Raw genomic sequence first — 14,943 nt, forward strand, 5'->3', positions numbered from 1 at the left:
TTGATATCACTTTTCTGAAACGGCTGCATTAGCTACACTGGGCGAAATAAATTTGATAAATTATTTACAATGTTTAATGTATATTTCAATACCCGTAGGTATAATCAGCATGTTTGAAGATGACATGTGCTTGGATCCAATGTAGCTGGTCCCTAGTTTTGCTTTGTGTTTATAGATGCGGAAGACACTTCCTCACAGCAATGTATTGTGTGTTATGATGTGAATTAATTCTGATGCCTGTAGTGAAGACATGCTCCGGTCAGGAAAATGCATGGTGCTGGCAAGCAGCCTGCTGTGTAGTAATGGAGAGTAATGAGCCGTATTTCCATTTAGTTACAAGACATGTGGGGAACTTGTCAGAGGTTTTAGATTAGGCCAGCTATCTTTTGATCAATACCCGATGACATCGGAGATGAATAGAGTCGTTATTTCATTTCAAAAGAAAAAGTAATCATTGAAATTAGTTGATTTGATTTCCAAACTTCTTTCTACGGTATAATCAATCGTGTGTTACCCTCAATAGCCACCAGGTGGTGCTAATGTACAGCAGCAGCGGGATAGGCCTACCGTTGAGTTCTTACGTATCCATGCGTGACACTGATCGAATAATTGACCACGTAAATAGAACATTGCATCGATAGCCACCCTTTTATTGAAAATACAGCAGCAATATAATGCATTTTTTTTTTAAATATTAAACCCTTTTAGTATTTATTATTATATATTATTTTTCACCATTTTCTTTCCCTCATCCTCATCGTCGTCCGCTTATCCGGGGTCGGGTCGCGGGGGCAGCAGCTCAAGCAGGGGGCCCCAGACTTCCCTTTCCCGGGCCACATTGACCAGCTCTGACGGGGGGATCCCGAGGCGTTCCCAGGCCAGTGTTGAGATATAATCTCTCCACCTAGTCCTGGGTCTTCCCTCTTTTCGTCACAACAGTGCGGTAAAGCGAACGCAATACCGCCCCCGCTGCTCCGATTCTCCGGCCAATCTCACGCTCCATCGTACGAGACCCCGAGGTACTTAAACTCCTTCACTTGGGCTAAGGACTCATTTCCTACCCGGAGAGGGCAATCCACCGGTTTCCTGCTAAGAGTCATGGCCTCAGATTTAGTGGTGCTGATCCTCATCCCAGCCGCTTCAGCCGCTTTTGAGTGCTGAAGGTCACAGGCCGATGATGCCATCAGGACCACATCATCTGCAAAGAGCAGTGATGAGATCCTCAGATCACCGAACTGCAACCCCTCCCCACCACGACTACGCCTCGATATCCTGCCCATGAATATCACAAACAGGATTGGTGACAATCCATTTTCTTTATTTAGTTCAAATAGAAATAGCCTCCAACTAAGGCCTTCAGCTGGCATCTAGATCTATGGCTTTTATATATTGCTTTGGGCTACATTCATTGATGTATGAAACACATACGTAAGTATGAAACACATTTACAATCATTGTATTAATGTATGTCATTTTTTTTACACATAAAATTGTTTTTATGCACTTTAAATAATTGCTACAGTATTATTTTGCCTCATACCTTAATAATATAGAGAAACACAAATTTGAAGAAAATATAAATAATAGGAATTTTATATAACTGTATTCCTTGTGTTAAGTAAGATATCTGTGATTTTCTTTTTTGTTCTTTCCCTCAATCTTAAACAGTAGAGTGTTGAAGGTAACATTGACACCCTATAGCCCTACATCTCATCGCATCACAATGTTCACAAGGCAGGGAGATTTACTCCTATATGACCAGGAAGTCAGTCAGAGTTCTGAGCCTGAGTCAGCAAAAATCAGCTTACAGCAAAGTTTCAGTTTTGATCAAAAAAGCGAGGAAGGCTGGAAGCTCGAGATCAAAATACGTTCAAATGAAAAAAAACAACCAACAAAATATGGACGAAAATGACAGGGTTGCAGAACACTTCTTTAACAGTACAAGATCACAAGATGCACTGCATTCATGCAAACCAACACGGCCCATGAAGAGATCTTGCATGCAAAGCTCTCATTGATTTGTATGTTTGTTGTCTAAATAATTTTTTATTATCATTCTTCCCTTATAGTCTTCTCTGGTGTCCCTTCAGAACACACTCAGGCTGTTTGTACACAACGTCATCAGCCTCCAAAAAACGTGTGTCCCCAAAAGCATGGTCTCACTGTTTCCTGGGGTACTTCTGTGCAATGCCATAGGGCACGTGGGCAGCGATGGTGCCCATCTCCGCCGCACCCTCTACGTGGAACATCTGGTCGTCGAAGTAGATGTGGGGACGGATCTTCTCCAGCATGGGGCCCTTGGGGGCCCCCGCCAGGAACAGGGCCTCGTCGATCTCCAGGCCCCAGGCCCGCAGGGTCTTGAGGGCCCGGATTCCGGAGCTGGCGGCACTGCGGGCCGTCACGAGGTAGGTCCGGATGGGGCAGTCCATGCGGTGGCCCTTGGCGTAGAACTTCTTCTGGAGCTTCCCAAGGGCCTCCAGGAAGCTCTTCAGAGGGCCCTGCAGGGTTATCATGTGAGACACACGTATGGTTACTTTATGTTTACTGGAAACTCCAATGTCAGCAAGCAAAGTGCACATTAAACAATGTAAAATTAATGTTTAGGTTGGAAACCATGTACATCAAAAAATAAAATTCTCCTGAACTGAAAAAACATTTTGGCGGTTCAGTTAAGTTGCCCGACAAATGTCCCCTGTAGCTGATGGTCAATGAGAATCACTCATTACATTTTTTGTGTCAAAAGCAAAGACTAAGATAAAGGGTGATAGTGGAAAAGGTCAGTTAAGATGTCCATATCAAAGTGAGGTAGGCCTAGTGCCCCTTAGTTGTGCCTGGCCTAGGGGCAGAGAGTCGACGCCAAACAACTCGGTCTCAATACCGTCCCGTCAAGCCTAAGAATAGATTCGAAAAATTAATGGAATTGGACCAGACTCCACATTGGAACTGACTCAAACTGTGGAATCGAAGAAACAATTAAATGTAATGAGTTTGAAAGTCGTTCATTTTTGATTTAACACCAGTCGGTGTTAAATGGCCGTCCATCACTGTGGTTGTCAGCGTCGACGTACGTGATCTAGGAGCCTGTCCTCGTTTTCCCGCTCGTGCTCGAAAAACTTGTCAAGACCGTGCGCCTTGAAGATGCGCTCTGACTCGTCCGAGAAGAGCACGGCGTCTCCGTCGAAGGCCACCCTCAGCTGCGTCTGCGACACCGCTGACAGCTTATCCGACATGAACATGGTGGCTGCCGCGATGCCTGCGCAGAATGACAGACATGGGATTAATTTAGGAACATTATCTTATAGTTTGCTCAACTGCTACCCGTGGTACAGCAAAGGAGCAGACCCATAATTAGTGTAATAGGTGACTCCTGTGTTTGTCCTATGAGGATGCCACTGTTAAAAGCTTGTAGTTTAATTACTTTTAATTACGTCCTCCCCACAGCTGTTGGCTGGCTTCCCAGCCCGAGAACGTCAGTTTTTTGTTTCGGTATTGGTATTCTATTCCTAATGCGTCATGTAAGAATATTTAATCTCAAATAATCTCTACACACAACATTTGCCACTTTTAAGAACAAGCAGTAGTCCTAGTAGAGGTGAAATAATAATGGGCCTCTTCCTAGACATGCTTTTATGTTCATCAGTTCCTGGTTTTAATGGCAGGTAAACACATGTAATCCTCACCACTCAAGCAGGCAGCGCCAAAAAGCCCTCGTCTATGATGAATGTGAATGAATGTGCTTTGAAGTAAAACGTCATGGACAATCTCTCACTCCCTCTCCCTCTCCACCTCTCTCTCTCTCTCTCTCTCTCTCTCTCTCTCTTCTCTCTCTCTCTGCTATGAGGCATGCTGTAGCACTAAGCACCGTTGAGCCTCTGCAGCAGATTAGTCCTGACTTGTATCCGTGATGTCACCTTGTGTACTGAGTGCTATTCACTTTATGCAACAGAAAATATACTTCTACAACTGCCATGAGTACATACTACTACCACAAGCTCTACTTCTACAAATAATCACAACAATAATACAAATATAACTGGTATTATTCTTATTATAAATTCAAATATTAAACCTATTCCCACACCAGGTAGGGAATGCCTTTAGATCTAGATGACAAATGCATGTAACATCTAGGCTTTACGCTGATAGTAAAAATGTAATACATAGGAATCTCATTTTAAGTATATAGTATGTTAGCGATTCCTTTGGTATTTTGTATTTTTTCAGTCGTTTTTAAAAACTGTACTTTTACTTACTTGAAGTATTGTACTTAGTTACATATTAAACCACACAAGTTACTGAGTAAAAAATTGCATGCAAGTATGTCGAGAATGACAAGATGCATGCTGTATTGGCCTGAGAATTTCTGAGTTCACCTAGCAACAAGCTTACCTTTCAGCCATCAGTGCAGTCATACTAGGGTGTAGTCGGTAGGCTGAATGGATAATGGCTGACTGTCTTGTTATGTCAAACTTAAAAATTAAACTTCAGTTATGGACTTGAAATAGTTTGAGTAGTTTTGTGTAGGCTATTGAACAAATGATTCAGAGATAAGAGGAGTGTTAATATCACAGATGTCAAGAATATAGTGTCATGACACTCCTTCGAGTAGGCTATAGACTAAAATAGAAGGCCTTAATGTTTTGTTGGGTTTGAAAAAAGCTAATTAAGTCACGATAACCAATATATTCAAGATACGTTTTCAAGAGTTTTCTTAAAACAGGATGTACAATTGCTATGACAGGATGTAAAATTGCTCAAAATCATTGTTCAAAGTTAACCCTGATTAGAGATTTTGGATCCTCCCTTGCAGTAAACTAGTAACTAGTACTCAGAGTAGGTTTTGAAAAGAGTACTTTGTACTTTGTACTTGAGTACACTTTAATACTTGTACTTGGAATTGAGTAAAATTTCAGTGATGTAACTGTACTTTTATTTGAGTAGCTTTTTTCCACCTCTGGCGAATAGCTCCTTTGTACGGAATGTGATTTAACTAGAAAAACGAGTGTGTGTGTATGTGTGTGTGTGTGTGTGTGTGTTGGAGTGATGAGCGAGTGAGAGGATACTTGTGTGTGCGTGTGTATGGTTTGGGTCTCACCTTCAGCCAGGGCCTCTCTGACCTTGTCGGCGTCTGCTGATAGGTAGAGGTTTGTATGGAATGCCTTCAGGTAGCCAATAGGACTGGTTCCTCCGGTCATGCAGAACCTCTCAATAAACAGGTCTAGAATGGAAGAAAAAAGATTTTTTTGATTATAGCGAGATCTTTCACATCAACATTTACGAAAAACAAACATTTATTAGAAAGATGACATCACTTAAAACGCTGTAGGTAAGTGAAATGCTTTATGAGAATATCTGTTCCTGTTGTCTGCGAGCCTGCATCTGCTTGAGACAATTTAGAAGTTGGATCGCTCCCAGCTCTCTTCCAACCAATCAGGGCATCCTATCCCTGATTAGTGCTGGGAATCCATTTTGTCGGCCAATCAGAGATGAATGCTAAACTGAATGAGAAGTTAAGGGAGCAGAGCTGGAAGGGACATTTTTTATTTTCTTCCTCTTGAAGAGGGTGATTCAAGTGCATTTTCAGATAGATCAATGAGTGAAGTCCTTAAGGGCTTCTCCTCTTGATTTCTCATACACATACACTCTTGATTTCACAACCTAGCCCTAACCCTAACTCTAATTACTATGATGAAATACCTTCAATAAGTACAGTATACAAATGTATAATTTTATGTGAATCATTGTTAAGCCTCTTCTTAACCCTAAATACAATATTGAATGTTTCAGTTTTGGGAGAAATACAGTACTAAAACTACTGTATTAAAGTAGTAAAACTGTATTAAAACTAATTTACTGATTAATAGTAGAACATTTATTCTAATTCTCAGAAAATATAAGCTTTAAGATTACTTGGAAATATTCTCAACTTGGTTGTCTTTTTGGCTCGTATTTCCAATTCAGTTTTCCATTTTTTCCCCCCAATATTCCCTAGTATAGGCCTGCGTCTCTTTGTCATTCTAAAGTGCATCACCGGCTGTGAAGCAGTACAACCTCCTGTCAGTGAATTGTATTAAAGCAGTGCAAACAGAAACAACCAAGCACTCATATTGATCAGGAGGTGTGTGTATGTGTGTTGTGTGTGTGTGTGTGTGTGTGTGTGTGTGTGTGTGTGTGTGTGTGTGTGCGTGTGTGTGTGTGTGTGTGTGTGTGTGTTTGTGCACATACCTGCTTGTGCATGTGTGTGCACGAGTGTGTGTGTGTGTGTGTGTGTGCGTGCGTGCGTGTGTGCGTGCGTGTGTGTGTGTGTAACGTAAAGAGAAGGTGGTTGGGGTTGCTTAGTTTAAGACGGTATTAAGACTGATGGGAAAGAGTGTCTCTAGTGTCTCTGATCGGTAATGACGTACACCGGTCACACTATGCATGATGGGTAATAAGGTATTATCAGGAGGTAGAGTGGGTTGACTGGTAACCGGAAGGTTGCTAGTTTCGATCCATGGCTCCTCCTAGCTGAGTGTCAAGGTGTCCCTGAGCAAGACGCCTGACCCTGACTGATCCTGAGCCGTCCGTGTGTGAATGAATGGTTGTAAGTCGCTTTGGAAAAAAGCGTCAGCAAAATCCCATAATGTAATGTAGATATGGGCATTTAGCTTGAGTGCTGTAGGGAGAATGATGTGGGTGGGGTTGGAGGAGCTGGGTGATTGCTCGAGGCGGTGGGTGGCTTGTTAGAGCGTGTGACAGACTGAGGTATGAGAGTCTCTTGTCCCTGGGGGACAACAGGACGCCAATGAGTGAATGACCGACTGAGATGAAAAGAGAAGAGAATGCTGCAAAGATGTTTATTTATTTTTTCCTTTTAAAGGGGAAGGCGCAAGAATGGAATGAGCAGAGGAAGGGAGGAGGACGCAGGATCCCAGATGACTCAAAGCAAGGCAGGTTGAGACAGAACATCAGAATCATAGATCCATAATCATAGATTCATCAGAGAAAAAAAGATGAATGAATAAACGATATGAGATGGATAAATGGGGGAGGTGTTCCAGGCACGTCCAGTGGGGAGGAGACCTCGGGGAAGACCAAGGACTAGGTGGAGAGATTATATCTCAACACTGGCCTGGGAACGCCTCGGGATCCCCCCGTCAGAGCTGGTCAATGTGGCCCGGGAAAGGGAAGTCTGGGGCCCCCTGCTAGAGCTGCTGCCCCCGCGACCCGACCCCGGATAAGCGATTTTGAAGATGAGGATGAGGATAGATAAATGGGACACGTTGCTCGAGAAAATAAATCCCCCCCCCTTTCCGATGTCTTTAGAATGAATGAACCTGCTCGTACGTATTGAATGAGTCTGCTCCTACGTATTAGTCCTACATGTCCTCATCCTTCAACCTCAGGCGCCCTGGTGTCCTTGAAGTCCCGGGCTCTGTGGCGTGGGAGACGCTCTGGAGAACTGTTCCCTTCCTCCTCCGCTACCTCCCCCCCCTCCCCACACCCCCGTATGTCTCCTCATCTCCCCTCCATGATGTCCTTCTCTTCCTCAGCCGACGTGCCATGCCTTGTTTATTTATGTATGTATTCACTGGGATGATGAGAGGCATGGTAATAAGTATCGGAGCGGCCACCGAGGACCCGGGCTCCCAGGCCCACATCAAAGCCAGAGCAGAAGAACAACAGTTTGGTTTAAAACAATGTTTTCCTTCATGGGACCATCTTGGACTGAAGAGAAAATAAACACAGGAAAAGGTGTGTGTGGTCTTCTGTGTACATGCACAGACCCAGAGCTCTGCTGCTGAGCTGTTGGTGACCCCTTGACTCTTGCGATATGCTATTTTTGTATATAAGCTGTCTTGTTATTATTGGGTTATGGTAAGGTGACCCGATTTCTGAGACAAAATCCGGGGACATTTTGGGTTCAGTGGTGTAAAAACCTCCAAACATTTAATGTTTTTGTCATAGAAAACTAAAACGGGGACACTGCCCTTCCCCTGGCGGACGGGATTGTTGACGCGGGGGGGTGGTCGGGTTTGCGGGCGGACGGGATTGTTGACGCGGGGGGGTGGTCGGGTTTGCGGGCGGACGGGATTGTTGACGGGGGGGGGTGGTCGGGTTTGCGGGTGGACGGGATTGTTGACGCGGGGGGGTGGTCGGGTTTGCGGGTGGACGGGATTGTTGACGGGGGGGGACAAAATCCAGGGACATTTTGGGTTCAGTGGTGTAAAAACCTCCAAACATGTAGTGTTTTTGTCATAGAAAACTAAAACGGGGACACTGCCCTTCCCCTGGCGGACGGGATTGTTGACGGGGTGGGGTTCGGATCTTTCATTCACAGTCAAATCCAGGGACATTTCAGGGGACAGCAGTAGCCGGGGACAGGTCACTGAAAAGGTGATGGTCCTGTCAATGGTCCTCACATCTTTCTCAGTGTTGTTCAAATACGTCTGTGCAGAATTGATTTCTTGTTGAGGAGAAGAGTAGTGGAGCAGAGGAGTAGTAGTAGAGTAGAGCACAACATACAACACTTGTGACTGAATGGAAGTGGACGAGTTAAAGCGTTAAAGAGTTGTCAGCTAAAACTACTAGTGGACTATTAACGACTACTAGTAGATGTGGGTTTCCAGGCCCACCATTTTTAAAGCAGACTAATGTGCCCTAATGTCCTAATGTGCATTCTCATCTCCAGAGTGTAGGATCCAGAGTATCCCCCTGCATTCTCCATTGCACATTATGGAAGCTGTGGCTGTGATAGATCACACGTAACAAATTGCCTCTCATGTGATTACGTTGCATTACGTTAACGGCTGTATTTTGAATTATATCACTATCTGTCGTCCTATTTCCTGTCGTGGCTGATGGTGATTTAATTTAATTGGCACGACATCATGTCAGCTTGGGTTTTATTTGATGTGGAAGAGAAACAGCGTCGGACAGGAGGGAGCCATTCCTCATGGATCTGGGCTGTGAAGCGTGCTTGAATGCAGGGTTGGAAGACACATTTAAATTTGTAGCCTCACTATTGCTTTGATGATTACCATTATGCCTAGGAATCTCAATGTGAACATTGTGTTCAAACAAAGATGAAAAGTATTTTCATTATCTTTAATATATAAATCTTTAATGCTAAGACAGCATTTGCTAACACTAGCTTCTGCTATGCTAGCCATTTTCATTCTATGTGCTCCTCATCGTTTCACCAGTTTGCCTTTGTGAGGCTGGTCGCAAGGTCAGGAGTCAGGAGTGAAAGTGGTCGGTTCTTCCATAGAGGACCAGGACCCGAACCCACTGTGTACTTTAATGGCTCCTCTGCTCTGAACTGCCTTTGTTGTGGCCCTCTCTCTTTCTCTTTTTTTCTCGATCTTTCTCATGTCCTGGGAGATATTTATGAAACTGCAGCTGGTCGGTGACGGAGACCAGGAGCCAACAGTCAACAGAGGTTCGCCCCGAAGGACGGACTGCACGGTCAGCTGTTCATACATCACAACCACACAGTCACACACTCTTGTTTCCAGGCCGGTTTTGCGTTACCCCCCAGGCCTCATGGAAACCAGAAACCGTCCACCGTCACGCAAACGACAAGGTCACAATACAGCAAGGTGACAATAAAAGCATCCACATGGATTATGCACCGCATGTGTGAGTGTGTGAGTGTGTGTGTGTGTGTGTGTGTGTGTGTGTGTGTGTGCATGTCTGCACATGTGTGCGCGTGCACATGCGTTTGCGTGTGTGCGTGTGCGTATGTGTGTGCGTGCACGTGTGCGTTTGCACGAGTGTGTGTGTGTGTGTGTGTGTGTGTGTGTATGTGTGTGTGTGGGGGTCATCAGACTCACTGTGGTGGTTGATGGTGTTAATAAGGCGGACCCCCACGTGGGCGTGGTTGTACGTGACCAGAACGATGTCAAACAGCTCCTCGCTCTGAGGGTACAGCTCCCGCAGGCGCACGTTCACCGCCTCCAAAGCCTTGTAGGTAAAAAGACACAATATATTCATCAGCAAGGTATTTATTTACGCAATACCTACCACTTACTGTATGTTGTGGACACATTCGTGTGGCAAGACCCTCTTCACATAGGCCCCACCCACCCACGTCGCTAGGAAGAAACTAGAGCTATTTGTACGTTTCTGCAAACCACGCAGGGTTCCCAGCAGCACTTTACAGCTTAGGAGGCCGCCTGAGCAACACATGCTCTGAATAAGTGAATGATTGGAACTTGAACTTACAGGCTTGATGACATTTCCTTAGGAGGTTTTATTATGAATAAGATACTATATAGATACTATACTATACTATACTATAAGATATTATATATTAATATTTATTAATTGTGTCAAATAAACAAGCCTGGTTGAAAACAAGGAGCTTGGTGTTTTGCTTTCACAAATAGGTAATCGGCTGTGTCACTACCAAATCTGTCTGTGCTTGCAAATCTCCTGGAGTGATTAGCCCTCAGACAGCGATTTAAAATAGAAAACTAGTCACGTTGACAATTTAAGTCATTTGATAATTTGAACTAAACTGTGTTTACTACTTCATAAGGCACCATTGAATATGTGTCTTTTTCTTATACATCAGAACCAAGTTTATGCAAAACAATGTGCACCGCTTTTGTAATAAAATACATAACGTTGGTTATTTCTTAATAAGAGTATAGCCTACACCCATTATATTCCATGAAAACGCTAAAAGAGCCTACTAGAAGTGTAGATATCCGTTGTTTGCAGAAAAGTACAAATAGCTCTATGTTTCCTTCTGGCCACTGGGTATGAACAATAATTATGGGTCTGCTACTTTTCTGTACCAGGGCCCTGGTAGTAAAAAAATATATATATGCTTGATTTTGTGTCAGTGTAGGCACTTCCCTCAAATCCTTTGAGGGATTGTCGTATAAACCCTGTGTTAACACCTTATTTCTAAAACCGGACATAGGCACGCTTACCCTCCATGTCAGCCCGTGCTTGCCAAGTTCAATGTATTTTCCATAAATGATAGAATACACATGCACTCCGGAGTTGCAGAAGTTCAAAACGTCCAAAAACCAACTGGGGGGGTGACTGTGTGACCTCTGACCTTGACGAAAGGGAAGGCGGGGCCCGTGGGGAAGTGTTCGTTCTCGTGCTCCACCTGAAAGCGCAGGTACTCCTCGATGCCCTGCTCGTCAAACACCTGCTGCTCGCGCTCAGTGCGGAACAGAACCCGCGTGGACACGGCCACCGTCACCGCGTTCTCTGGCTTGGGCTGGGCCAGGGGAAACAGAGAGCAGAACACAACATGGACAAAACACATGAGAGGAAAGAGGTGTATGTATGTTATGTCAACAATGTCTGTCCAAACGAAGACCGCAACGTGGCCGAGAGTGAACGGCGTCAACGGCTAATGAAAGGCATTCCCAAGAGGACGCCGTATTGGTTGGGGTGTAAAAAAAAAGAGAAGAAAACTCAATGCAAAAGGGAAAGGTCAATATCATCAACATCGTCAAAGCCAAAGCAAAGCTCTGCAGTGTAATCATTGAGAATGTAGAACATGAAATTACTAATAACAACAATAGGTACTCCTCTGATTAATGTACAGTCAACATGAGTAGACTGTACACTGTTGATGACTTGCACATGCATGATGTTCTTTCTATATCATCAATGCACACAGATGCTGTTGTGGGAGCTGATGATGGGCAGGATTTGGGCCACTGTAAACACAGTGTTTGGTGGCTGGAAGTGAGTGAAGCCTGAAAATGAGCCCTGAGCCAAGAAGCGCATGCACTGGAGAAAGCGAAGCACTTCATTCTCTGGATGTTTCCTGTCGACCAATCAAACCAGGGGGCTTGTCTCATGACACACTTATCACACCTGCCAGATATACCTTGTCAGCAGTCAATTTAGATCAAATAATTAAGAAAAAGTTGGTTTGAAAGCAAAACCTGAACTGTGAAATACTTTAGACAGCACCTCAATCAGTGTGTTACATTCCACGGGTTATATAAGTGGTCATTGCACTCTTGAAGGGTAATAGGATTATGAGTCAGCAGCTGCATGAAGTCACTTCCATCATTTTAATTGTATTCGTGACTACCTCTGTCTGGCCATGGTCACGACAGAATGAACCGTCTCCAGGTCGAAACTTCGATAAGTTACACATTTTCTTTACTGACTCCAACTTTGTTAGGATTTCAAGATTAAATTTGTGGTGCAAACATTTAGTTTGATATTGACCTTGTACAACTTATAAATGCTTCTGTTTTTATGTTTTGCGATTATTTGTGTGTGTATGTGTGTGTGCCTGCTTGTGTGTGTGTGTGTGTGTGTGTGTGTGTGTTAGTGTGGTGCGTGTGGTGTGTTTAGTGTGTGTGTGTGTGTCTTGGAGTTGATGATGTGTAAAACAGATCCATGCAATTCAACACCATGCTGACTGGGTGAGGATTTGTGTGTGTGCATGCACAACCCTGTGGGTGTTATCCTGTGTGTGTGTGTGTGTGTGTGCGGGTCGTCAGCCGGTGTGTGCATTAGGTAAAGGGCATGACATTACAAATAGGACAGATCTGGTTCTCCTAACAGTAATACGTGTAATTGTTGGCCTAATGGCTAACCTTTACTATACACCCCTCCATGTATTCATATTAACTATTATAAATAGCATGGGGGTGCTTAGGGGGGGACCCAATGTTTCTCGTAGGCTTAACGGGGGGGGGGGGGGGGGAGAAGGTGTCTTGCATGCCATACAGGGCAGCCAACCCTGGGCAAAGCTGCACAGGAAGGTTATTGGCTGGTTGGCAAGTAGAAGAGGCAGGGCTAATATGAATCCCTGTGGGAAGGATTATGATTATATTTGTTTGTATGTGTGTGTGTGTGTGTGTGTGTGATTGCGTGTACATTTACATATGTATGTATGGTATCCATGTATTTATGGTTTTGTGTGTGCGCGTGTGTGTGTGAATGTATGGTTGGTTGTATGTAATTTTATGTTTATGGCTCTGAAGGCGTATGAATGCGTCTATCTGCACGCAGCAGTAAACAGGCTTCAGGCTGCCTTTAGTTCCTCTGCCTCCCACCTACGGTGTGCAGCAACCATGCACCCTGTTGCTGCACACCCTATCACGTTGCTGAACACACAGCTCAGCTTGCAAATTTTTCAGAGGTTTCTGTTGAGTAGCTTAATGATATCATTAGTATCAATAATATAAATATTGATAGATATGCTTATTGAAAGAATATGAATGATGGTTTGAGGGGGACACAAAACACTACATTCCTATACCAGTATGTTCAAAACAGAGACATAGCTAAAGGTTGTTTATATCATATATAAATCAGATGGCTGCCATTTGAGAGGATTTGAGGGAAAATGCCAAAAAAAGGCTATAACAAAATACATTTGGTGTCCATTTTTATGAAACATTTGATAAACTCGACATGGGGAAGATCCGGTCAAATATATTGTTATTACAGATTCTCAACTGAACATTCATTCAATTAGATCAGTTAAGTTTGATTAGGTGTTATTGTCATTACATAATAAAAAAACAACACAACTTTGGCAGTTCGACAGCTATCAACTCCACTTACCAGCATAAAAGCATCTCTATATATACATATGAATACAAATATATATTCAAATACATATTCATTATAATAAATATCCATAGTCAGATTTAATACAAGAGACGTAAACATTGACTGTTATGTCCTTTGAATATCAGCAGCTTTATGTTGCTCTTGGGGACAGGCTGGTCGTTTGGAACATGGGGGACGGGGGTTCAGCAGCTTGTCGGATGAGGCTGTTTCTCGGCAGTGCGTACAGTTCTGTGCCTGTCTGAGGGGAGGCTGGACAATCTGGAGGGTCTCACATTCACTCTGGCTCACTGTGTGTACGACGCAGGCCACCGTTAGCAGCAGCGTTTCCCGTAAACCATAAAAATTGCAAGACAGCGTACCGATATCGGCTCCGAGGCGGAGGGTGGCGGTGGATATTTATGGGATGTGTCGTCATGCTGTGAGGTCAAGCAGAACACCAAAGGAAGGGTGAATGAACGGGTGAGGGGGGTCATGCTGATCTAAAGCCTGGGGAAAACAACCTTTGACCCCCACTGTAAGTGGCAATGTTCGGGTGGTGGTGGGGGGGGGGGGGGGGGGGGGGGGGGGGGTACGGGGGGTACAAGGGGTTAATGAGGTGACATACTTACGAAGAATATGCCTCCTTCCACTTTCCGGGCTGGTCTATCCATCACCTTAGCAAACAGACAGTTATAAGGATTGTGAATGATAAGTATTATTAAGGACTATTATTGAGCTGTGAACAGAAAAACTGTTCTGCCCCCGGATAATAATGCTGGCAAAAAATGGGTCTTCTGGGAAGGGGACCGATTTAGGAAGTGACCTTCCATCTGCACTGGAATTGCACTATGCCCCACTCTCTCTGTACCCAGCCCAGCCTGCTAAGCCAAGGGGACTTGTGGTGGGAATGACCCGTTGTGGAATGGATGTATACTTTACATTTGAAATAATCCAAATGCCAGCTGCAGCCGCGTGAGGCATTAACAACAGAGGAACAGTGCTCACCGCCTGCCCTCTGGCCAGTGGGTTCGGTCTACCCGTGGCCTTTAAAGGCTAAACGTTACATGTGTTATAGATACAGACAGATAGGGTCTGTGGCACTGCTCTCCACTCCTTCTCCTTGCTTTGTATATCATAAGACGGGCACATCTGACTGCTGTGGTATAGTAGTAGTAGTAGTAGTAGTACAACTCCATCTAATCGTTGATAGTATTGTAGTAGTATTTCTTATATTGTCCCCACACTAAGTATGTCACGTACTATGTGCCACTATCTATACTATAGTGTCACATATGTAAGTGTAATGAAAAATACGAGTTCCAGTTCCAGTGTACATTGATGTTTGTGTGTGTATTTTTTAAATATTTGCGTTATTTTATGGAATTCGACGAAACTGTTGCAATCTTCCCTGGC

General features: G+C 44.1%; 1 protein-coding gene across 2 annotated transcripts in view; it reads right to left on the minus strand.

The window, feature by feature from the left end:
* Window positions 1-636: 636 nt before the first annotated feature.
* The window catches only part of nt5c1aa (5'-nucleotidase, cytosolic IAa), an 18,013-nt gene continuing 3,706 nt past the window's right edge, over window positions 637-14,943 (minus strand). Inside the window, exons 2-7 of one of the 2 annotated variants that reach the window (XM_084484703.1) lie at window positions 14,160-14,204; window positions 11,054-11,221; window positions 9,816-9,945; window positions 5,096-5,218; window positions 3,069-3,253; window positions 638-2,498 (exon numbers count right to left, since the gene is read on the minus strand). In XM_084484703.1, the coding sequence (XP_084340829.1) occupies window positions 2,160-2,498; window positions 3,069-3,253; window positions 5,096-5,218; window positions 9,816-9,945; window positions 11,054-11,221; window positions 14,160-14,204 (990 nt within the window). In that variant the 3' untranslated portion in view covers window positions 638-2,159. Of the gene's footprint in view, window positions 2,499-3,068; window positions 3,254-5,095; window positions 5,219-9,815; window positions 9,946-11,053; window positions 11,222-14,159; window positions 14,205-14,943 lie in introns of both variants that reach the window. The other variant, XM_084484704.1, reaches the window with a different exon arrangement.

The sequence above is a fragment of the Micromesistius poutassou genome, assembly GCF_964030765.1.
Source record: "Micromesistius poutassou genome assembly, chromosome: 20".
NCBI lineage: Eukaryota > Metazoa > Chordata > Actinopteri > Gadiformes > Gadidae > Micromesistius > Micromesistius poutassou.